This window comes from Prinia subflava, chromosome Z, assembly GCF_021018805.1.
Source record: "Prinia subflava isolate CZ2003 ecotype Zambia chromosome Z, Cam_Psub_1.2, whole genome shotgun sequence".
NCBI lineage: Eukaryota > Metazoa > Chordata > Aves > Passeriformes > Cisticolidae > Prinia > Prinia subflava.
Window position 1 is genome coordinate 84210039 of NC_086283.1, and position 25445 is coordinate 84235483.

A 25445-nucleotide genomic window follows, 5' to 3' on the forward strand; every position below is an offset into this window, starting at 1 on the left:
TTTTCTTATATCCAGCCTATATTGCCCTTGGCGCAGCTTAAGTCCGTGTCCTCACATTTTCAAAATTATTCCCACAATAGATGGATTTAAAAAAAATACTAATTTAAAGATTTGGTCTCTTTATCCTTATTGCTAGTTTACTACAAATATTAACTTTATCTCAATGATGTTAGCTACTTCAGAGGAAGTTCTGCTAGCATTTTGTGTGATTTACCAGAAGCCAACTTCTAGACCTGTTGTTAAATTCTACCTCACAGTCATCATTCTGCTTGTCAGGTTTAACGTGCTGCACAGAACCACAATATAACTGCAGTGGTACCCAAGCCATTGCCAAACTGGCAAAGACATGGAAGTTCTCAAGACTAATTACAATTAAGTAATTATTGAGCAATACACAAAAAAAAGAGTTGTTACTCATCAAGTAATGGAATGAAGATTATTTTTTGTAGTTATTTTACTGAAAAGACTTAATAGAGAAACAATAGTAGGTCATAAATTTGTATTGCTGGAAAGAAGGGTTATGGTGAACAAAAAATTATGAGGGAAAGAAAACTGTACGTTCTTAATTTTGTTTCACAGAAGCTGAGAATTTCAGGGCAGGCATTCTAGAAACCTATTTAACTTGTATAATTAAAAAAAATAATTTAGAAGTCAAAATACATTATTCACAGAATCACAGGGTTGGGTTGGAAGGGACCCCTGGAGATCATGTATTGCAACCCCCCGTGCTAAAGCAGGGTCACCTGGAGCAAGCTGCACAGGATCACAGCCAGGCCGATTTTGAGTGTCTCCACAGAAAGAGGTTCCACAGTCTCTCTGGGTAGACTGTTCCAGTGCTCTGCCACCCTCAAAGTAAACTAGTTATTCCTCATATTTGTAACCACATGACCTGATTTCCCACCAAATGGAGATAAAAGAATATTACCTCTTTGAGGACTATATCTGTAATGAAGAAAACAGTAAGAGAAAAAGAAAGTGAGGAATTACCTCTTCCACAGGTGACACTGCAGGCTGTCCACTCTCCATACTGCCAAAAATATTCTGGCTCTCCAATTTCATTCTCATTACTTTCTTCTTTACGTACAGTGTATTCGTACTCGATTCCAGGATTAGTTTCTTGAAAAAGTAGCTGGAGAGAGTGGGGTTTATTAATTGTTTAATTAATAATGTACTGCTCAAAGGCTTTCAAAGTGTGAAACTGGAAGAAGTATGAAAGTGTAAAGCTGCCCATATTGGAGTCTACTGCCAGTTCAGAGAACCAGACTTGCAAAATTTCCACTTCTGTGTTGACAGTGGCAGACATGAATCTTTCTAAGGAACAGCTGGTTACCATGCACTTCTGCAAACACAGGTGGGAACAAATGGATTCCCATAATTGGTATTCTATTGACTATAAGAAAAGATAATGCAAAGTCCATCCAAAGCATCCCTATGCTGCTGATTATGAGCTATTGCCTATCCCCATTATAAATTATAATTTTCCTGCCTTCTGAAATAGCCGTTACAAAACAATCATTAAGTCAGAAAATTAAAGATGCTATTCAGACACTGCTTTAATATTATTTTTCAGTGTTTCTGAATTAAGAAGAGAAAGTCCAACTGAGAACAGGCACTCAAGAAATTCACCTGAGAGGTAACATCCTCAAGTGATAAAAGACTTCAGTCATGAACTTTTACTCTTCTTCCCAATTGTACTAAAAGTGAAGCCTCAGCACTCATTAGTTTTATTTTCTTACCAGACATTCAAAGTGTGGAAGTGATCTCTCATTGCATCCCTAATACTTCTTTTAATTGTAAAAAAAATATGGTGGATACACATGCAAACAGGCCATGAGAGATACTTCAAAGGTCAAAGGGCCAATACCAAATGATTTCTTCAGAACTGACAGAAATTTGTTACATATAAGTCAGAATTCACAAAGCAACATGAAAGAAATAAACAAAAGCAGCCTCTGTGGATATTAAATGGGTTAGTTTCACTTACCATAAGCTATTAACCCATCTCTATAATGCTGTATGCTTTTCTTGCTCTGTGTAAGCTGTCACTGCTGTCAGCCATCCCTAGCTCTCACTGTTCACAGCTTGACATAAGCTCTCTTATTGTGACAACTTATTTCTCATCTGGATCTTGTTCACGTCACAGCCATGTGTTGGTCAAATTTGGTACACCAGAAAAGAAAGTTTGGGCAAAGGACTGACCAACTACAGACAAGAGGATCCCTGTCCTAGTGGCAGCACAGGATTATACCAGCCTTTAACAAATATCAGAGTATGATACAGGACATGTGTTCTTAGGCAGGATGAACAACCCTCAAAAGCAAGGTGCTTACTTCTCTCCAAAACAGTTCAACTATTTTTTTTTCAAGACAGCACATTGATAGTCGTTTATATACCAACATATATATATTTTCCCAGCCCCACTTCCAGGGCCCCAGAGCATTCTGCTGCCATCCAAATGAGCAGGTTCTGCTCGTGATCTTCTCTTTACCTGAATCCATATTGATTCGTTGGTGGGTCCTGGAGCAGTCAGATTTTCTAGATCCCCTGTTCTGTCATACTGAAATATTGTGCCTGCCACTTTGTATTCACCATTCCACTGGATGATAAAGCCTCCATTCAGGTAGTATTTTTCTGGGTCTTTGCTTCGCACAGCAAGGAAATTTCCCGATTCTGTAACTTCCATCACTTTGATTCCTCTTGCACCTTTTGGAATTAGCCCAATATCAACATATCCTAAGAGACAAGAAAAATTCATGGAGATGAACAACAGAAATGTCACTGCATTTTACTTATTTGTAAGATGATTAAAACAACAGCTTTATTTGAAAAAAATGTTACAAATGTGCTGTCACAGAGCTTGTATTTCAGTTTGTTAATAGTGTGACTTTCCAAGCCAGGGTTTCTAGTATCAGTTGGGGAATAGTGTTTAGGTAATGGCAGTGGCATTTAGAGGGGATGCGGAGGTGAATGACTTTCAGAGCTGTGTCAGGGGAAATTTACTCCACATATGAGCATCAATATTCCCATAACCATGCCCAAGGGCTCTGGCATACTGTAATCTGAAGAAATGCCAGACAGTTCCAGTTAGTTAACAGCCTGTTGTGGGAAAGGTTTTTACCAATTCGCAAAGAACATTTTCATCTGTACCCAAAGTACAGGTACGGACGGAATTCCACGCACCTTCTCCTAAGGCATTTAACTTCTCTGTCACTGTTTGTCTTACAACAGTGTAAGTCATTTGTCTTACAGTAAAAAAGAATGTTATTCAAATGCCTCAAATTACTACTACGAATTGAGCACATTTTTGTAAACTACCAATTTTCATAACAAAGTTCAAGGGCTTTTCATGTGTAGGTATCTGTTTAGTGATTTTTGGTCTGTCTGTTAAGAATGATCCAAAGCACCTATTACAGAATTTTGTTCACATCATAGGCAGCATGTGACAGCAGACTCTGTGCTTTTCACCTCACAGGAAGCTGCCATCGTTGCTGCCACTAAATTGTAAAAATAGGAAGTTCACATAGATCCTTGAACACAAACACAGGTAGCTTTCTTGTTACTGCCCCTAGCTGAGCTCTAATAATTAGGTGGATGACATTGCTACAAGCTGTTGCACTGGGATTGTGAGCTGCATTTTGTGCTGGTTTACTTAAAGACTGGAATATGAGTTCCCCAGTTCTCATCACACCCTTCTGAGGTCATGAATTAAATTCTGAGACTCACATTCTGTTCACCTTTCTTGTGAAATGAGCTTTTCACCTTTGATTACTCACTCACATGAGTGAGATAAACCACACTGGGCATGCTAGGCAATCTTCAGCATCAATGTTCTTCACCCACCAGAACTATTCATGTGCTGTACAACAACCTGCTACTGTAAGTAAGAGCCTTTAACATCTGAACTATCTTTGCAGCTCTTTTGTGGTGCAATAAATATTGGTTAAAATGTCATATGCTGCACATGGTACAAAACAAAATCTGTCTACTTCAGGTCCTTCCTAATTACATTGATAATATATAATTCTATATACGGATTTCCAGTGATTGATGTTTAAGAAGGAGCGTTTTCTAAATGTTACCTTTGCAAATCTCCTAGACTGACTGTGGAAATCCAAACATTTTTTCCATGAGAATCAGTTTTTTCTTAGTGAATAAAACAACAAAACCTGGAAGCTCACTGAATGACTTCTATTATTCAGGAAATCAGACGTCTAGGTCTATTCTAAGTAACCAAGTCTAATAATTCTCCCAAATGTTCTATTCATTCAGTGAAGACATGTTATAAACAGTGTGTGATTATGTAACTGAAGGCTTGATTAGAAGGCATACTTACAACCAGGAAAAATTATCACAGCATGGAAAATCTTAATTATGTCACATCCTTACAGCCTGGCTTTGTAATGCTGGTGTCCTTTTACGGTAGGGTTGGGTTCAGTTGTTCTTTTTTCAATTAAATTAGAATAACATTTGTTCAAAACACAAAGCATAAAAACTATAAAAGAATTTTTGTTCTGTTGCAATACAAAAATCTGTATATCCATTCAAGATTTTGCATAGTTATTTTTGTCTGAATCACCTGCTGTTGCTCATCAACCTTATTTTAAATGTATTGCAACTTTCTAGTAAGGGAAATTACCTTTTGTTCAGTGTATCACATTGCCTTCTCCCCTGCCCTCCCCACCAGCTAAATTACTTCCTGATTTCCCAGAGCATCTCACATTCCCAATAAACATTATCTGATTTTGAAAGGAAAGCTAATCAGCAGCAAGCTTTTGAGTTTGTCACGCAACACAATAAATTTTTGTTTAAAAATTCTGTGGATGGTTATGTGGTTTCATTTGATAAGGATCTAGAGATCCAATACTCAAGAGCAGTCAAACTGTCAGCTGTCTTAGGCACTGGGCTCATTAAATCCTGGAGCAAGCCTATTGTGGGTGCTTCTGCACACCTGTGAATTGGGAACCCTCAGATGCTCTTAATCCTTCCCTTTTTAATTAAAATTAAATCCATATGCTCCAAAACCAGATAGGAACAAATTCATAAAAGGACTGAAAAAGTTTTCTCCTTTCCCACTTCTGTGAGAACAGAGTAGTTTTACTCAGGCCATTAGCACAGCATTGCAGATCAAATGATGACCAGATCTGGCTATTTCTACTTATCACAACAGTTCACTTTCCTGCTCTCCAGCTTGTTGTATTTGCAAGCCTCTCTTAAAATACACATCCCTGAGGCACAAATTTCCTCCACACTAAGCTCTAGACATTACCATGACCTCTCCACCCTGCCTTGACCTTCTTGCTTTTCCATGCCCAGCACATGCTCCAATCTTTCTGCCACCAAAGCTCAGTAGAAGCAACTTAAATATTTATTTTCAAACAAGTCCCCTGAAAACAAGGTAGCTAATATTAGTGTCAACAGCTGAGACTCTGTGCTCACATTAGACCTCTGATCTGTTTTCCACCATGAAACTCCAACAGAGGCCACTACAAAGATGATGCACCCATGCCTGTGGCTCTGTTGGATGCCCCTGGATTGCTATTCCCACTTTTCATCCATGAGAAAAACAAAGGCTTTTAAAGAAAATGCAAGTAGTAATACTGATTTCAAAACTTTTCTTTCTGACCATGAGACAGTATGACTTCTAAGAAGGCTTCTTCAAGTAAAACTGATCACCCTACCCAGCCTTTCACCTTCAGTGAAAGGCTGAATGATGAAAACTGTTCCCTAGCATTTCATTAGTTAGACATGGCAACTGAGTCAGCTCAGTCAGACAACACACACTGCTGCAGCACTACACCAAGAAGGGCCCTGCTGGACTGAGGTTCTGAACAAAGATTTAAATCAGAATATATTAGCTTTGGGTTTGTATTTTTCTATGCCACTGGACACCGAAAAGACTTTTCAAATCTTCTTTGCCAGTGACTGGCAGCATGCTTTGGTACAGTTTTGTTACCTGTGCTGAATTCACGGGCCTGAAGTTTTTACGTTTACATAAACTGTTCAGCAGCCACTCTGCTATAAAATCTGACAAAACACTAACAATACATCTCTCAGACACAACAAGAAAACAGATATTGTGAACAAAGCCTTTTTCCTCTTCCTAGTTTAACAGGTGTGCACATCAGTGAAGTCCACATGTTGTCCTGAAGAGCCCACCAACCTATGCCATGCCTAACATTTTTCCTTTTTTCATCTGCAATGGAGTCAATATAGAAGGGAGAGAATCTTCATAATCAATATATTTTTTACTGAATCTAAACAAAGCATTGAAATAATTTTACTTAACACTCAGTATCCCTCAGCAGCATTGTTCAGAGAGGCTGAATGAATTTTGTGGCAAGGAAAAACTAAGTAAATATAAAACACAAAATGAATTTAAATAAAATAAAAGGCACTTATCCTTTCATAAGTTACAGTACTGGAACTTTTACTTAAAATTGTTATTAAAAAAAAAAGTTCACATTTTTTAGCCTTGGAAAGCTCCCCCACATTCAAAGGCAGAGTGAATTTTACATTTGTACAAGCAAAAGATTAGAGGCTGAAGGATTACTGTTGTATTGAAAGAGAGTGAGCTCTACATTTTCCTTGGTAAGTCCCACATACATATGAAACCTGAATTGCTTCAGGATTACAGTCATCTTCACAACTCACCTTTGGGACACAGAGAGAAAGAAACCAAACTCAAGTACAGAAACCCCCCCTGAAATATTAAAGAAGCTTTTAGCCCAAACTTTGGAAAGTCTGGTCAAACTAGCTCTAAATTAGTAGCACAAATCATACTTGTGCAAGGCAGAACTATTGCATTTGAAAAACCCCACAAACCCAAAAGTCAGCCAAAGGCATTACAGTTTCGCCCTCCTCAGTAAAATGGTACTAGTTACTATCTTGAGACTTCTCATCTCTGCATCAGCCTCCTTCTTCAGCTGCAGACCTTACTCCAAGCCTAACTCCCCAGTGCCTTGTCTTCTCACCTCTGCCCCTCTTGTCCTGGTTTTCCACTGAAAGCTGTTCATCCCGGCCGTCTCTTCGCCTCCAGCTCACTGCCATATTTCTTACTCTGCTTTAATCCCACTCCTGCTTCCAGACTCCCTAGCTCCCATTCATCCCACACAAGTCAGCTTTGAGCCTGAATGTCTTTTCTGTCAGTGAAGACAGGCTCAGTCCTCCAAGTGCTTATTCAGACCACTTCAGCCCTGCAGGGAGTTACTTGTCTCCCCTTTATGATGCTCAGAAATAAATCGTCAAGCCACTCACGCTAGCATTTGCTTGGTGCTTTCCACTTTAGAGAGATTAGGCCCAAATGTTTCAAGATGGCAAATTACATTCACTTTGTAAATGCACTTGCTATTTTGGATTTTGTTGCATAACTTTCATAGGACCTCTTGAGTCTCTGACAAGTTTTGTAAGACAAGGTGTACTTAAAAAGCACAGAGCATGTTTTTTTTTCTGGCAGAAGCATGATTCACTGAAACATCCATTTACGATTTCCCACACAGATGATCACTCAGTTTTCAATTATGTCCTGGGGTGACTTTATGATGCCTGTATCCCCAGCAGTCTGTTCTGTTTATGCTGGGTATGAAGTTCTGCACCTTCCAGACAGGTTCTGAGAGCCACGGGGCAGAAGCCGCGCGCGGTTTGTTTGCAGCCCCTGCACTGCTCCCCTCATCCTTCTCTCAATCTGTGCTGTCTGCAGCACGGACAGCAGGAGAAGGCTCTCTGCTTTTAGGTAGGCTTTATCTAGCTGAGGCAGAGGAGTTCCCCGGCCTGTGGCTTTTCTTTTCCTTGGAACTGATCAGCCTGCTCTGGACTGAAAACCCAGAAAAACACCGGCAGCTCACACCTGTGGCCCACCGGGGCCTGTGGCATTTTGCAGCCCTGGAGGGACTGATAAGGGACTGAACGAGAGGAGCTGCACCTCAGCACAAGGACTTTCTATTTGACATCTCTTCAGAACAGCAAGAGGTTTCATTGTTTAATACTACTCAATTTTTTTATGCTTGTGAATACTTTGCTTGTTAAAGAAAGTTTTTTCCACTTTTATCTACGGAAATCTTTTCCTGAACCAGCTGGGGGAGGGGCTGCTTGAATTTTGCTTTCTAGAGGGACCCCACTTGGAGGTTTCCTCCCAAATTTTCCCTAAATCAGGACAAATGAGAAGCACTTTAATAATTTTTACATAGAGAAACAACTTCACCAATGGAAGAATTTGAAGGCAGAACCCATATTACCAAATCCTTCACTTTGATTAAACATCATCTTCACTGTGCGACAAGCAGAGCCATCTCCCAGGCAAACTCCACACTGGTCTTCTGTTGCGTTGGAATTTATCTCGTAATCACAGCCAACAGCCTAGAAGGAAAAACAGTGTCAGAATAAATGCAGCCTCCACAATGAATTACTAAGAGCTTCTCTATCACTGCACTTCTGAGAAGGGGAGTAGTATATATCCTATATATACTGTATATTACACCAAGGTGAAAAACAAACTAGCAGAAAGAACCATCACCCTGTCAGAAAACATACAGTAGTGACTAGTCACTTGAGACAGAATCATGCCACCCAAATGGCCTCATTATCTGGGACTGGCCACTACGTCTAGGATTTGTGTCTGCTTTCTTATGCCACAGAGCCATCCACAGATTCCTGGGAATACAGTGCAGTACCAGAGCTGAAATCTCTGCCAGCATTTTGTGGCAAAGAGAAACTCTTCAGCAGGCATAAAGTTTTTAGTCAGTGACTCTCCAGCTTGCCAGCATCGAGGCATGGGTAAAGATAAAGTCGGTCAGGTGGGTCAGGTTCTAATAAAGACTGATTTTCCAGTTTATGCTTGCTACAGGGGAAATTAATATTAAAGTATTTTTCATTTTAACTAATATTAAAAAATATTAATCCTGAGTCAGGAAATAACTTCTTCCTTGCCCAACCCAAAAATTCTGTGATCTAATGTAATTAAATTTCAATTTCAGAATTTTCATTTGGTTTCAGGATTTTTTCGGCCTCTCTTCAAAAACAAGCAAGACTGCAGAACACAACATAATGTCCAACACTTAGTGGCTGTTAATGGTATCTAAGATACCTGGAGGTCTGTCATACAGATGAATAGCCAGAAGTCTTGTAGTATGTAAAAGTTTTGTCTCAGTTTGAGACTGGGGGTATGATATCATTAAGTCACCCCCAAACAGGTTTTCTCAGTTGACATTTCTCAAAATAAGCTTTCAGGTGCTATACCTGCCAATTTGACAAACACCGTCTTGATGTGTGAAAATCTGATGTATGAACCTCTTTTGATGTTGATCTTATGTTACCTTCAGTACATCAGTCATTTTCTGCAAGCTTCTGATAGGAAAATCTATCTATTAGACTAACTTAGGTATACAAGTTCCTGCATGCTCTAGTATTTTTCTGTCATATTCAGCCTAAGTGTGTTGGTTTGAAAGACAGATATCTGCTAGGAAGGGGCAGGACCTCCCTAGAGATGGAGAATTCAAATCCCCTCCCTCCAAATTATTCCGATTAAAAAAAATTTAAAGGAGCTTTCAGGCAGAGGTATGGGGTAGGAATAACAGTTCTTTACTAGTATATATGACAAAACGACAAACAAACAACAACTACAGCATCAATAATAAACAGAACCAAGAACCTTGAGGGCTTTCCTTTACAAAAGCCCAGAGCAGTTTGATCCCGGCGCCCCTGCAGGACTCCGAGAGGCCGAACTGGAAGGAAGGAAAAGTCCCGGGCTGGTGGATGAGATGAGGTCTGCGCTGGCAGCTGGAGCAGCAGGGGTGTTCCGGCAGGGCTGGGCAGTGCAGGGCTACAGAGTAGCAGGAGAGCCTCAAAGGTCCGAAGAAGCAGCGGCGGTGGTGGGAGAGGCTGGAGAAAGCGAGTTCAGGATTCCCGGGTACACAGCAGATGACGATAGATTTCCCAGGACGAGGCAGAGGCAGAGGGCAGCCTGACCGTCCTCCTCGGCGCTGAGAGCAAGAGTGCCTCCCCCTCCCCCAGATCTGTCTTTTTGCCTTTCCTAAAGCTCATCATCTCTCCCCTCTGAGGGACACTCCCAGGGACTCAGAAACAATAGGTGTAGCCTTGTGCTGCCATATCCCTCAAGTACCCCTTTTTGTTCTGACTAAGTAGTCATTAAGGCTTCTTGGAAACTTATGGGAAGAAATTCTGTGAGAAGAAAAAAAAACCAAATCTAACCCCCAACACTAAGGAACACCTGAACATTTGTCTAAGTGCCAATGATTTACTGGACAATTAGAGAAACCATGAAAAACAGAAGCAAGGAAAGCTACACATGGTGCCAAACTGCATCACTTTAAAGAAGATTCAAAAAAAGGATGCGTCCATTGCTTACTTCCAGTTCTACCCAGCACCTTCCACACCAGCGCTGAAAAGTCACAGCCATGTCAACAGGTTCTGCAGCAGCCTGAGCTCCTCCCTCCTTTCAGTGAAGGCCACTTTCAAAAATTGAAAGGTTTTGTAATATCTTGCACATAGACAGATCCTGGCACCAAGGACCACACTTGGGAGTGGTACAGAAGGTTACAGAGATAAGAATGTGTTAGCAAAGTGACTAACTTTCTGCCTCCAAGTATATAGCTATTTGACCAAGGATGTATTTAATCAGCTATTCAGAATATACAGATGGCACTGCTACACAAACAGGATGTTTCTTAATCTTTCCAGGAGCTCAGATCTGTCTCTGCACCAGTTTATCTTTGACACTTTCTAATAATTTAGAGAGGTGGTAGTGTTGCTGTTTTCTCAGAGTAATGCATTCCATAGTACATCTACTGTACTATCAGTACATCTGTTAATCATCTGCAAACAGTGAAGTCATAGTTAGCTGGTTTATTATTAGACCAGAGAAATAATAGGACACTCTGGAGAGTCATGGAAGTTGAAGTTTATTTTCTATACTATGCACATATGCGCCTGAATAGAAAGGTGGGGAAAGTCTGAAGATGGAACCCTTCTGCTTTGTGCTTTACTATTAGAAAATATGATTAATGACTGCTGGGAGCTTCTCTTTTGAATTTCTCTAAAAATTACTTGTCTTCAAATTGCATAATTTTTACCAAATTATCATTTTCTGGTAGAAAATTCATATTTTGGAAAAGATTTCTGTCCATCTTTATTTACTGTGCCTTCTTGTTTGAGAAGCTGCACACAGAATTAACTTCCTTAGTTCACACAGTCAATCAGACACTTTGAAATGAACATCACTGAGCATACTTCCAAGCACTGTGTGATGTAAAAACTCCCAGAGGTTTAACTAATTAGTTCTGAATAGAGCTGCTGCAGCCTGGCAGCACCACAGTATCATCACTTCCTCGCCCTTGCGGTGCCAGTCCCTGATTCTGCATGGGCTGTACTCCATCAGCTCAGATCTATCCCACTAGACCATTTCCTTTAGCAACAGATCTATGGCATCAAAATATGGCATTGCTGTGATATGAAGGGAATCCCTTTGTCCCTTCCAATAATAACAGCAGAAGTTTGTATTTCAGTGTTCTGATATTTGAAACAGTTTGTGTATGATCAGACATGTGCCTTATCTATATATGCAACATTTCTATACACTCCTGGTGTTTTGGAATACCCAAGAATGAGGCAGGGCAGACAATTTACTCTGCTACAGTAAATAAAGCCTTTGTTTTATTCCTCAGCCCTGGGGTGCTGCTGGTGCTGCCGTGACCTTCACATCTAACAGCAGGGCCTCATCTTACAAAGCCATTAAAAACCATCACAAAGCAATATTCTCATGTGTCAGAATAAACAGCATTCATTTACTCTAGATATATTTCCATTAACTTTAATTTCCAGACCATGTTTTCCTTTATCACTCCAGTGAATACCACATTATTTTTGCCACCCATTAGAACAATTTCAAGATGCTTCATTCTTCTTCTTGCTTACTTTCTTCATTATTCTTGTTCTTGTGGATGCACTTGCTGCATTTTCTGAACATGTCTCAAACTTTCCAGAAGGTCAGTATGACCCATTAATGTGCACTTGCAGTCCAGAACTAGCTATTTAGGGTTCATTCCAATCTGAACCGTGCTAAGACTGACTGTATGATGAATTTCTGACCAACAGTTGCTAAAGGGGTTCTGGTGATTAAGGCAGGTTATAAAGCAGGAAAGAATATCAGCAGCAATTAGGCTCGGAATTTTTACACACATATGTCCTTGTGCACCCTCTGCCCGTGAACCATGCTATGTTGCAGGAACCACTATGTGCCATGGCATGGGCAACACAACTTAGCATCCCTCCTTGCAGGCCTTTGCCATTGTCTCACTCACCAAGAGCCCTTTTTAATGCATCTGGGATGAGCTTTGTTTCATCACAGCACACAGTGCAGAGGCAGACATAATGACCTGAACTGCCCGGCTGAATTACAGGAAGGAGAAACAATTTATTTCCTGCTGCTCAGTGGCTAAAGGGAAAACAGCCAGAGGTATTGCCCTTTTTCCATTTCCAGAGGGAGAAGCTTTTGTGTCAGACTGGCAGTGGGGGTCAGACACAAAGTCTTTGCTGTCACTGAAGGGTATGGCCTGGAGGTACTACCTGAATATCCATTATGTGAATGCTACACTGAACTTTAAGGTCTTCCTTTTGTCCCCCCCACTGAGTCTTCAAATAAGCATGTTTACTTCACATTGGCCATGACATTGCCTTGAACAGAGAGAAATGTGTCCTGATGTCAGTAATTTATCTTGTAATTTGTCTATATGGGTCTGAATCAAATGTCCTGTTGGACTAGCAGTGGGAGAAGGAAGCTGAAACCATAGTGAGAAGTGGTAAAGCTGTTGCATAAAAATCCAAGCCGTGTAATCTGCTTTTCAGTAAGAGAAAAAAAAAAAGGTTCCTTCCCTAGTACTACACGGCTGTGTCATTCTCCAGTACAATGTCAGTCTCTCTCTACACAACCATGAATTACCACAGAGAGCAGACTACAGATTTGCACGATTGAATGTCACTTAAGCCTATCAGAATTCTGTGGAGAAGATGAGTGGCAGCTAGAAACATCGGGGATACCAGATCCTCCACCCTCAGTATCTGCATACTCCAGTGCAAAGAACATGTAAGTCTTCCCTTTTAGATGATGTGATGGCTTGTACTTAATCAAAAATCCTCGTTATGTATGTATCAGTGCTGAATTGGTGGCAGTATCTTCACTCATTAACACTGGGGAACAACTGACTCACCCAGTGAGAAGAATTAAGAGTGCAGTAGTGATGTATAATTTAAGCACAGGAATATAGGCTATGTGCTTTAAAGATCTTCTAAATAAAAAGGGGAAAATGACAATTGAAAAATGAGTGCTAAGGAATACAGTTAAAAAACAAACCAGTCATAGTATAGCTTGATGATGTGAGATTAAGGTATTGACAGATCTTGTCAGATCTCCTGGCAGAACTCTTCTTCTGTGAAAGGTCAACGTTGAGAGAGGATCCAGCTATTTTATAGGCCTTCAAATGTATTAACAATTTCAGCTTGTCTTTGAATTGACAAATTCTAAAGGAATACTATGGTAACAACACCTCACTGTAAGCCTTCCTTCAGCACGGATGCATGGGGGCAGCACTTCTGAAAAATCAGGAGATACTGGATAAATTGAAAGGACCAAGTGAATCAGTAGTGTCTGTACTTCTCACTTGAAGATGTACATTGTGGCTTTGTCAGGCCAGCTATGAAAGCATCCAGTATACCTCAGGTAGCTAAAATGAAGCATCTCAATCCACATTTAGCCATCAAAGAAAAACCAGCCAAACTAGTCATAGTACAGCTTGATGATTTAAGATATCATGAACAAATTCATGACAAACTGTAAAATCAGACTGAAAGCAGATGAATTTGGAAGATGAAATTCTTTATTGGATCTATCTTGTTTTGACATACCCAGCAGAAAAACCCTAAACACGCTTGATAAAAAATAGCTACTCCACACACTAATCACATGTCAGCAATTTAGGCAGTGGATCTAATATCTCGCTAATTTAATTTTTTTCTCAATTTCAGACCATGAAAATGAAATATTATTTAGTACTCAGGACAAACGTGAAGTGCTCTTGTGAGATACAGTTATGAAAACCAGAACAGTGCTTTAACACTTGTGAATATCTTTTCCATATCATTAGCAACATATTACAATCAAACTATGAGAATGATGTACCAGCCTAATTATAGAAAACACATTTCCAGATTTATTCTCCATGACCTGTAGTGTATCTATTGTGTTTAGCTAGCTGGACTCAACTACTAGTAAATTACATGCAGATATATGAAAAAGCTTCTCTTCAGCTTCTCCTATTACAGATGAAAGCATGCTATCTTTCAATATTGTGAGCTGTTCAGGTAATCTGTTCAGGTAATCATTTGGTCTCATTTTGCATGGCTATATTGTTCATTTTGTGATCCTGACTCCAAATGAATCTGTTTGCCAGGAGATGTGAAGCAGCAGTCACCCTAGATAGCCTTGGAGGAAATTTCTCAGAAATGCTTTGGGTCCACAGAACTGTTAATGCTGGTGTGTCTGGGCTCTACAAACTGCGGTAAGATTAGCTTCCCTTTCACCTCTGATCTCTCAATTTGGATTAATTGAGTCTTCCTGTCTCTACAATGGGTATAACTCTGAGCTGCTACAGGCAAGATTTCAATACAGAAAGCATACAGAAACGAAAATTAATCACAGTGATCCCAGTCCAGCTGGGCTGGAAATCAGAAAATGAACGCTTCACAAGGACAGTTTTTCTGAATTTAGTGACTGGTCTCTTGTAAGTGAAGGTCAAAAGCACTGCTACAGTATGTAACCTCTACTATATGTTTCAATATGCTAAAGATATGATTCATTCTGGCTTACACCGTTCAAAGACATCTTAGTTCAAAAGCCCATCCTGGCTCTCAGCAAAGTTAAGCAGGATCTCTTCACTGTGAACTTGAACAGGGTCTTGGTAACTCCCTTTCGTAAATGCAAATCTTGCAAGGAAAGCTTAAACACACCTTTTGTTACTGGTCTCTGGGTCACTGTCATTCTAATAAAATAAGATGCTTAAAAAGAGGCTGTATCTATCACCTATTAAAAATTTAAAATTTCCATCAGAAGTCTTTAAGAAAAGAGTGTGAAAAATGTCAAAAAAGGAATGCAATTTGTAAAGGGATAAAACAGACAACTTCTTGAAGTCCCTTATAGTTGCATTTTTATACAATTAAGTGGCTTGGGGCATACAACTCCCATACTGCATAAGCTAATGTAGTTTTCACAGGTGACCAAGTCCTGCTTTTGTTTCCAAAGATACTAAAAGCAAAAAAGCTATCAGCCTTCATGGAGGTACAGGAGACAAACCCTCAATTTGAAGAAATAAACCACAGATCTAAATATATCCTCCACAAGAAAAGCACTCATTTTATTTATAAGAAATTGACTAAAAGCAATGCTACAATTGTAGAGGTTACAGAATTGACAGAATTGACTCCTTCAAATGCCATACAGACACATATAATCCTGGAAATATGCTACTAACACATAGAATATGCAGAGATCATTATACTTCTTCAATTCACATTACTGAGCCATATACTCTATGTTTGCCCATTACCTCATTGTACAACATTATTCAATTCAATGTTGTAAACGAAAATAATTTTTACTGCCCTCAAGTAAAGTCTGATCTTATTAAAAGACAGCTCAGATCAGCTGCATGTGTATGGCTAACCTGCATTTTCATAAAAACCCCCACGGACAGTGGTGACATCAATTACAACCCTAAAGCTACAATACTTTGTGAAAGCTTCTCATCAGAAATAAATTTTCTTGAACTGATGTTTTAAAATAATGGACAAAACCCAGAGGATATAAACGGCACCAAAAGTAATCAGCAGTCAGTCTAATACATTCATTGAAAAGGGTGGAAGTTACACTTACATCTACTTATGTCTACTTTTGCTATAAACTTGCTATAAAAATGTGATAAAGTACTTGGCCTTGATCCTACCAAATAAAATGGTTAAGCATTATCCCATAGTTTTTTAAAATTAAATTGTAGAGAAAGAAACATGCAAACATACCCAATACCTTACACATGCCATTAATACAGACATCTCGGCTGTGCCTTCCTTCAAAGCAAGGAGTACCATCAGTGACTGCATCAAGCATCTTCTCTGAAAAATGGCCATCTACTGGGCGACAGTGGAGCTCACACGGGTTTGCTGAAAGGAAAACAAGAACACTCACTCAGACAACACGTCAGCAGGACACTGAATGCAATGCCCAGGGCCTGTGCTGAACCATTTGCTCACTTTCTCTGCCATTTGCCAGAACTGGCAGAATTAGAAGAATTCAGCAGAGCCAGGGTGACAGAGGCCTGATAAATAGCATTTGTGGATTTGTGGGAAGCAGCTGGAGGCTGGTCCCCTCACACCTGCATGCTTTCCATTGCTGGTACATCAGCAGGCACTGCTGAGTGAGGCTGTAATGAGGCCATCAGCTGTGATGGAGAAAGGGATGAGAAAACAGCAAATATAGCTGTCATTAGTGAAGGGGTGGGGTTGCCAAGGACACTGAGAAGAAAGTTTTCCATCAGCTGGTGACTGCGTAATTTCAGAGGTAATTTAAACTTTTCATCACTGCTGTCAGCCTGTCTCAGAGCGCAGTCAGCTGCTTGCTTCTGGTCTTCCGCGTCGTTCATCATTTTCATCTACCTGTTGGCACTTAATAAATAATTTCAAACATTCCTTTTTTCCCCTGCTTGAAAACTTATGAAATAGGGATAATATTGCAAGACTGACAGGCTATTTTCAGACAGATGTCCCATAGGAGAGAAAAGCTGTAGCAAGAGCAACCAGTGGCCTCTGAAACAAAATTTTCTGTGATGGATCAAGGCCTTAATCTATTCCATCTATGGAGTAAGAAGAGCCAAACACCAACCTCCCTGTCTCACAGACACTGGCCTTTGGGAACAGGAAATTTTGAAACTAAAACATGAGAGAGACTAAGGACACAAGTCTGAAAAATAAATTGTGTGCATGGAAGAGCCGACATTAGGGTCAAAGCAACAACAGACATAAACTCTTCGTAACACTCTGAAATTCTCCAGTGGAACCAGAACTATCTGACTGAACTAAAAATCCTCCACTGTCATATTAATGAAGGACATCAACAGAAGATTTGTCTTCAGGCTTTGGTCTACTCAAAGACCCCAGTCTCTCCCAGCACTAAAGCAATTTGTTCATGCTCAACAACATGGAATGCTTTGCTGAGAAAAGCAGTGGGCCTTAAACCCACCAGTCAGTAGTGACTTCAAGGCATCATTATTAAATCATCTTAAAACTATCTCCCTTTGTGCAGTGGAGGAGCTGATGCTAAGTGAGTTTTCTCCTGTGCCTGACAGAGTTGATAGAAGCTGCTCCCTTGGTGTCAGAGGGATGCAGAGTAACTATAAGCCTTCCCATCCTGGTTATGAATTTATTTTTATCTTTTCCTCCTTTGTTGGCTTTATTTGTGTCATAGTCAGAACTGTGTTTAAAGAAACTTTTGTTAATGAGAGAAATGCAAACTTCTGATAATGCAAAAAACCAAAATAATTTTCAAGAAAAGGTCCTTTTCCTTTTGAAGAAGGAAGATTTGCTCTCACTACTCTGGTTTGTACAGCACCAATATACACACAACACTACACAGTGCACAAAGGTGACTACAGCTCCTCCCCTCAAAGTTCTTGCAGGTTAAGAACTGAATCCTGCACAGTCTGAAAATTGTTCTGTGAATCTCATTTGTGTAAAGACAAACACTGCAGAACTGGGAACAAAAACAAATTTTAAAAACACTGGATCAGTAAAGGAAATTCAAAACCTTAATGAAGGCTTTTTTTCTCCTTTTGTCAATAGAGATAAAATGGCATCTTAGGTCTGTCACCAATGTTGTGCTTCTAGCTTAAACAAAAATACCTTCATAAAGTGCAACAGTGATGAGACACATGCATGGACCATGGTTATACAACTGGTGAAATTCCAGCTGATGTGAGTTGTGTTCAAGAACACCAGTGGAGATGGGAGCTAAAAGAGTTTTTCAGGCAAGAACACAAAGTTTGTAATCCTCACCAACCCTCAGCCCCTCTGAGAAAGCTGCCAGCCGTAACACTCATCAGTTGTTTTGGTAAGAACTGTCATGGTAAGTGATACAAGCGATTTTACTTCTCTCTGCAGAATTCTTTTTCTGGCCATGTGATTAAATTGATTAATCAACTAATCAATAAACCATTAATTGATTCGAATTTAGTGCTCTAAATTTTTCTTCACCTTGCCTACTTTCGCAATGCAGTATTTTTCTATATAAAGCACATATGTTTACAACAAGGAGAACCCTACAAGTTGAGGTACTCTGTTACCTGCTCAGAATTGCCCTGATAGACATAGATTTTATAGAAAATCATTTCAGCTTTTGCATTGTTTCTAATGAAATATGTAGAACAGAAGTTTGATATCTGTACCTCCTCCTAGTTGTGTGTTGACAAAACAAGCAATTTCATTTCAGAAATCACTGAACAAAAAAAAGCAGACTTTTGTGCTGAAATACTCCTGCCATAACTGTGATGCTGTAAATCTATAACTCAGAATCAGTTTGTAAAGAAAAATAACTCCCTTACTAAGTCAAAATAAAGGTAAGAAAAATAATACAAGCTTTCATACTTGCAAATGCTTTCTTTGAATGAAAGCTTCCCTGTTCTTCCTAATTGTGTTAACTGATCTAAAATTAGACCCTACCCAAAAATTTTTACTATTTTTCCTTCGATATGTTTTCTATGGAGCCCCTCCGCAAATTATAGTGTATTTATTTCTCCACCGAAAACTCAGTGTTATCTGATATTTATTTGATTTTTCATCTACAGAATGGCTGGCTAGGCCACCACTTAGGAAATTATACTAGCATTGTATTTGGCATTCACTATCTAAAATTATTTATCATTCTGTCTATCTATCTATCTATCTATCTATCTATCTATCTATCTATCTATCTATCTATCTATCTATCTATCCATCCATCCATCCATCCATCCATCTATCTATCATTATTAATTATGGTTGAGCTCAGGGACCTTGGCTCTGTTTTTCTACGACTGTGAATAAACTGCATCACAATCAGCCAATGACCTCCAAAAGTCTGATATTTTAAACATAGAACAGATACCAAACTCACACAGAAGGAAAACAAGTAAGTTTCCTGAAATGGTGGAAGACTTGCATTGAGTTCAGCCTTTTTTCTTCATTCAGACCTAAAAATCTAAAAGGACTCAACTCAGATGAATAGGAGCACTTGGGTTGTTCAGAAGGAGCTCATTAAAGCAGATGGTTCAGTTTCAGCTGCTTCAGCAAATTTGATTAAATCATGATGAGATTTCAACAAGAAGGCTGTCATCTTTGTAACTTTTAGGCCAAAATACACATAAATTCCTGCAACCCAGCATATGCGTGAAATACTAGATCCAATCTGTGAGCACTCAGTAATGACCATGTATCTCTACCAGCTCAGGGGTACAGATGCTAAATACTCCTTAAATGTTACATTGAGTAGCATTTAACTGGCATTTAACTCACTCCTTGTTTCCCTTTCTAGAGCAAAACTTGCTTTTCTCAATCTGTGTTTTTCAAATCACAGAATCATAGAAAGTTTGGACTGGAAGAAATCTTAAGGACCATCCAACCCTCCTGCCATGGGCAGTGACATCTTCCATTAGACCATAGTGTCCAAAGCCCTGTCCAACCTGGTCTTGAAAACTTCCAGGAGTGGGGCACCCACCGCTTCTCTGGACAACCTGTGCCAGTGCCTCACCACCCTCACACTAAAGATTTTCTTCCTTATATCCAATTTAAACCTGCCCTCTGCCATTTTACAGCCATTCCCTATGTCCTATCTCTATTAGCCCTTGTAAAAAGTCCCTCTCAGTGACTTTCTGACTTCCATCTTGCTCTCCTGTAAACCTTCTTCAGTCTTGCTGCATCCTTCTGCCAGTGCCTTGCTCCTAGATGGACACAGGATTTTAGCTGAAGTGCCACCAACACTCAGCAGCCCAGAAAAATTACAACCTGTTTTTTCACACAGTGTCCACATCCTACACCTGCTGCTGATTTGACCAGAGAAATGATCAATCCCTTAATACGCAGAGGAAACATAGGTGTAATGGAATCCCACGCCACAGAGCTCCCTTAAGGGCCTAGTGACTTATCTGTAATCAGAACAGGACTGAAGAAGCAAATCAGCAAAGCTGAGTAGAAAATCCTGAAATTTGGGCATGTGATATTTTCCTCCTCTGTAAATTATTAAAAAGTTTGGATTCACCAAGTGTAGACAGAGCAACATGAAGATAAGTAGAAAGGAACATAGTTCCTTCCCAATTTAAATTTGTTTACCTCACAGCTGATTCCCATGAGTTCACATGCAGGAGGGATCCAGCTTAACCTGACTAAGAAGGATGTGATTAATGTGTCTGTCAGAAGAAGATAAGACTTCAATATCTTTCCCAACTTTTTAAGGAAGAAAAGAGGTGGGCCTCTTCTCTTCAACCCCTCATCTCTGTGAGAACTCAGAATTAGCTGAGGAAATTCCAAAAAGAAAATAAGAAAAGACAATTACCAAACAGACAAAATGGGGGAAAAAAGCTGAAGTAAAACTGCTTATCACTTTAACCAAGCCTGAAGCTCCAAAATGAAGTTTAATTTTGAAACAAGGGCAGCAGAATCATTATTTCATCCTGTTAGCTCAGCCCTTGTGACTGTATCAGAACATAACTTAATTGATACACAGAAATATTCTGGAAAAAATATTAAATTTAAAACATTTTTAACACAACCCCTATCTGACCGTACACTAAATGATCCTGGCACCGATACAGAAAATAAAGGTAATTATATGATTTGGTGTAGGACTTATAGATGAAAGTTAAGCCCTGAGAAGCTATCAGACTCATATAAATGGAATTTGTCAAATGGTATGAAATAAATAAACATGGACTCAATCTGATGGAGAGAGAACTGGATACGTACTGAAGTCTGACCAAAGTGTCAAAATAGGGGCCTGGGTCATGAGAAAAATTCAGAAAATATCCTGCTCAGCCTGCTGGATAGTTTATCACCCTTGGACTTGGAGTTCTCCAAAATTTTAAGATTCCCAGGGTATTCTGATGCTCCAGCCTGAGCACATGGGTTTCTGAGGTCCAGGGCAGTTCCATAACAGGACTGTGCAAGTTCCCCAACAGAAATAAAGTAATTTGAACCAGAAAATTCACAATTGAAAACTCCAATATAAGTAGGCTAGGAAACAGTAAGATGTGACTTACTGCTTTTCTGTGAGATTGCTGGTTAAAGCTGGTTGTTTTATTAAACCATAAGCGACTCAAAAATGTCTTTATTCTCTTGTGACATTACAATTTACACAACAGAGAAGACTCTTTAGGTATGTGACATTTACTACAAATGCTTTATGCAAGCTGTGAAATTAAAGCCAGGAGAGAGAATTGTGACCATCCAGACAATTTTTCCAGTGGGATAAAGTAACAGAGAATGTCTAAAATGTCACAGAATGTCTGGCTCAGAAATCCATTTCCTTAGCTAGACACTTCCACATAAAAACTGTATGTGCACTCAGGACTTGGGAAAGCTTCATTATGTTTTCTTGCCCCTTTATATCCCAATTACAGCATGAGAGGATCCAAAATGCCTGATACTAAAAGAGCTGTATTGGGTTGGTGTTTCCAGGCTTTGGTAGCAGAGGGACTAGAGAGGTAGTTCTGTGAGAAGCTGCTAGAAAGCTTCCCCCATGACTGACAGAGCCCAGATCAGACAGATCCAAGAAGGACCTTCTGCTACCAAGACTGTGGCAAAGACTAAACCACCAGTGACAGTGGTAGCACCTCTGGGACAATGTATTTAGGAAAGGGAAAAGAACCTGCACAACTGCAGCTGGAAGAAAGGAGTGAAAATGTGTAAGGAACAGCTCTGCAGACACAAGGTCAGTGAAGGAGGAGGGGCAGGAGCTGCTCCAGTTGCCAGAGCAGCGATTCCCCTGCAGCCTGAGGTGCAGCCTGTGGTGAGGCAGCTGCGCCCCTGCAGCCCCTGGAGATCCAGGGAGGAGCAGAGATCCACCTGCAGCCCCTGGAGGAGCCCACAGTGGAGCAGGGAGATGCCCAAAGGAGGCTGTGACACTATGGGAAGCCCATGCTGGAGCAGGCTCCTGGCAGGAACCCATGGACCAGGGATCAGTGCTGGAGCAGCCTGTTCCTAAAGGATTGCAGCCTGTGAAAGGATCCATGCTGGTGCAGTTCAGGAGGAACTGCAGGGAAGGACATATGTTGAAGAGGTTCAAGGAATACTGTCTCCCCTGACTACTCTACTCCAATTTAATTTCTAATAAATTAAACGCATTTCCCCAAGTCCAGTCTGTCTTGCCCACTATGGTAATCAGCAAGTGACTTCTCCCTGCCCTTACCTTGACTCACAGTCCTTCTGTTACGATCTCTCTCCCCTGTCCAGCTGAGGAAGGGAGCAACAGGGTGGCTTTGGGGGACGCCTGGTGTCTAGGCAGGATTAACTCACTACAAATGCCACTAAAAAAAGCCTTCTTGGCAGCAAGACAACGTAGTAACAGAATGCTGTGAAAAACCCTTGAAATTGGGTTGCACAAGTTAAGAGAATAAGTAAGGGAACTGACAAAGACTGGTGTACATATGGAGGACATTGTGATAAAGTCTCCAGAGGCCTGAAACATCAGCTCATTTTTGTGGGGGCTTTACGAAAGGCTTTTGGTTTGTTTTTGTTTAAAGTTTTGATTTGTTTGAACACACACATACAAGGAAGGCACAAACTGCTGTGTTTCTCAGAGACAGCACTGTTTCATCACCCTATCTACAGTTATATTGCCTAGGACATCTTTAGCCACTGATAGAAGGTGAAAGAATATTTGAAACTGAGGTGGGAGGAAAACTCTCAGGTGTATTTCAGGTTATGTATTTCAGGTTAATGCTGGCTGAACAAAACTGGAAGCAGTGTGTTCATGAGAGTCACCCACCCTCACTCATACGATGATGTCAGATGAAGAATCAGCACAGGATTTGGCCAGCTCCCTGCTTATTTGAGTATTACCTGGAGAGCCTGTCTATCTGAGGAAGCCAGTTCTACATTAAGAGTTTAGCAGCAAAAAAATGCTTTAAATGTTGTTAGTGGAATATAAAGAATGAAAGTGAAAACATTAAGGATCTCCAAGGTCATGTGGAAAACATGGAAATCTATGCTGAAATTCTGGCTGCTGAGAAAATGGGTTAAAAAAGTCAAAAAGTTTTCAAGCCACAGAAAAAAGGATTTTCCAGATGAAATGTATCAGGCTTAGCAGCACAGCATTTTAAATAGAACTGGTTTGTCTGTACAGTTCCAAACAGTTCTATTTGCAATACAGCACAGACAGAGCACAGCCATGCCTTCCAGTGTGCAGTAATTATTTGACTCATGATTCTCAATGTCCTTTAAAAACAGACCTTCTGTAACAAATGTACATGCAGAACTACCTGTTCTGTTGCAGTGCCACAGAGAGGACATGAACAGAACAAACACTGTACCCTGCAGTAGCAGATCCTGAGTAACAGAGGCCCGGAATCTTCAATTCAATGACAGGTGACTCACAAAATGTTTTATGAGTTTGGTTTTGGCCTGAACTTTATGCTGTTAGGATTTGTTGTGGCTTTATTGGGATTTCCTCCAAAAAAGTCTTTATCAACCAAATTTTCTTTCATTAGAAATTTTGCTGCAAGTCTGCCTGCTCTAGGTTCATCTCCAATGGTGTACTTGCTAGATGTAATGGAAACAGAAGCTGAAATTTAGGAAACCAATTCAGAACTGCCAATTACTGAAAAAAGCAATTAACAGAAATAGAAAAATACTACTGGCAAATGAAACTGGAAGTTTAATCCTACCCTAATTTGTCTTCCCTACCCTAATTTGTCTTATTTTTTCATTAAAAAATACATTGCTAGCAAGTTTGCTGCTGCTATGGAACTGTGGGGAGTGGCTGATTCATCTGAAGGCTGTGCTGCCTTCAATTGTACCTTGAGTTTGGAGAGTTGGCCAGGGAGAAACTTAATGGGGTTCAAAAAGAGCAAGTGTAGGGTCCTGCACCTGGGGAGGAATAACCTCAAGCACCAGCACAGGTTGGGGTCTGACCTGCTGGAGAACAGCTCTACTGAGAAGGACCCGGGAGTTTTGGTGGGTGACAGGTTGCCCATGGGCAGGCAGTGTTGCCTGGCAGCCAGGAGGGCCAATGGTCTCCTGGGGTGCAGTGGGAAGAGTTTGTCAGTTCTGGGTTCCTCAGGACAAAAAAAAAAGCAAGGAACTACTAGAGAGGGTCCAGCAGAGGCCAGAAAGATGATTAAAGGACCAGAGCATCTCTGTTGTCATGAGAGCCTGAGGGCTGGGCCTGTTCAATCTGGAGAAGAGCAGACTGAGAATGGGTCTCACCAATGCATATGAATATCTCAAAGTCAGTGCCAAGGGGATGGCCAGACTCCTTTCAGTGGTGCCCAACAGACAGGACAAGGAGCAATGGTGATAAACTAAAACACAGAATGCTACCTCAATACATGGAAAAACTTTTTTACATAGAGGGTGAGAGAGTACTGAACTCCTTGAACAGCTGTCCTAGGAGCTGGTGCCGTTTCCTTCTCTGGAGACATTCAAACACACCTGGATGTGTTCCTGTGTCACTTGCTCCAGGTGACCCTGTCTTGGCCAGAGGGGTTTGACTGGATGATCTCCAGAGACTCCTTCCAACCCTAATAACTTTGTGATTCTTTTGGATAATCTGCACCTTATATTTACGCACAACCCAAGAATCAAACTGTATACTTGTAATGATTGTCCTGGTATTTAATAACTAGCTGTTCCAAAGCAAGTTATAAAGCAGAGTCATTGACTCTGCTTCTGCAACACAGCATGATACTGAACCAGTTCAGATGTTACTTGTTCACTGTAATGCCAAGTACACCTACCACACAGATCTGAGTTTGGAAGTAGTAAAGTCACATTTGTGCAGTGGAAGAGCTCTGCTTACTGTGTGTGGTGAGGCATGCAAGCCAAAAGATGCAGCTCTATGCCCCACTACTCTACTTCTTGTTCTGTGGTTACACTGGAAAAGATGGCTTATATCCTAAACAAGTAGTACAGACATGACTTTAACAGCTTTTCTTAGTGCACTATCTTTTCAGGAACTGAACTAGTTACAATCACAACTCTGAAAAACACCTACATGTTGAGAAGAACCACTGCCTTTTTGTTCACACAAAAGGCACACCAGCATATGGGAGCACACCAGATTTTTCTCTCTAATTCATTAGAAAAGTTACTTCATTAGAAACTTACAATTCAATTCAGTGACTTCTCACCCTCATAGATGTTTCTCA

At 40.3% G+C, this 25445-nt stretch overlaps 1 protein-coding gene across 1 annotated transcript in view; it reads right to left on the reverse strand.

The window, feature by feature from the left end:
- Positions 1–25445, reverse strand: part of ADAMTS12 (ADAM metallopeptidase with thrombospondin type 1 motif 12) — a 149987-nt gene that overhangs the window by 34137 nt on the left and 90405 nt on the right. The window contains exons 13-16 of the mRNA XM_063422663.1: positions 16085–16218; positions 8232–8352; positions 2489–2733; positions 988–1129 (exon numbers count right to left, since the gene is read on the reverse strand). Of these exons, the coding sequence (XP_063278733.1) occupies positions 988–1129; positions 2489–2733; positions 8232–8352; positions 16085–16218 (642 nt within the window). The remainder of the gene's footprint in view (positions 1–987; positions 1130–2488; positions 2734–8231; positions 8353–16084; positions 16219–25445) is intronic.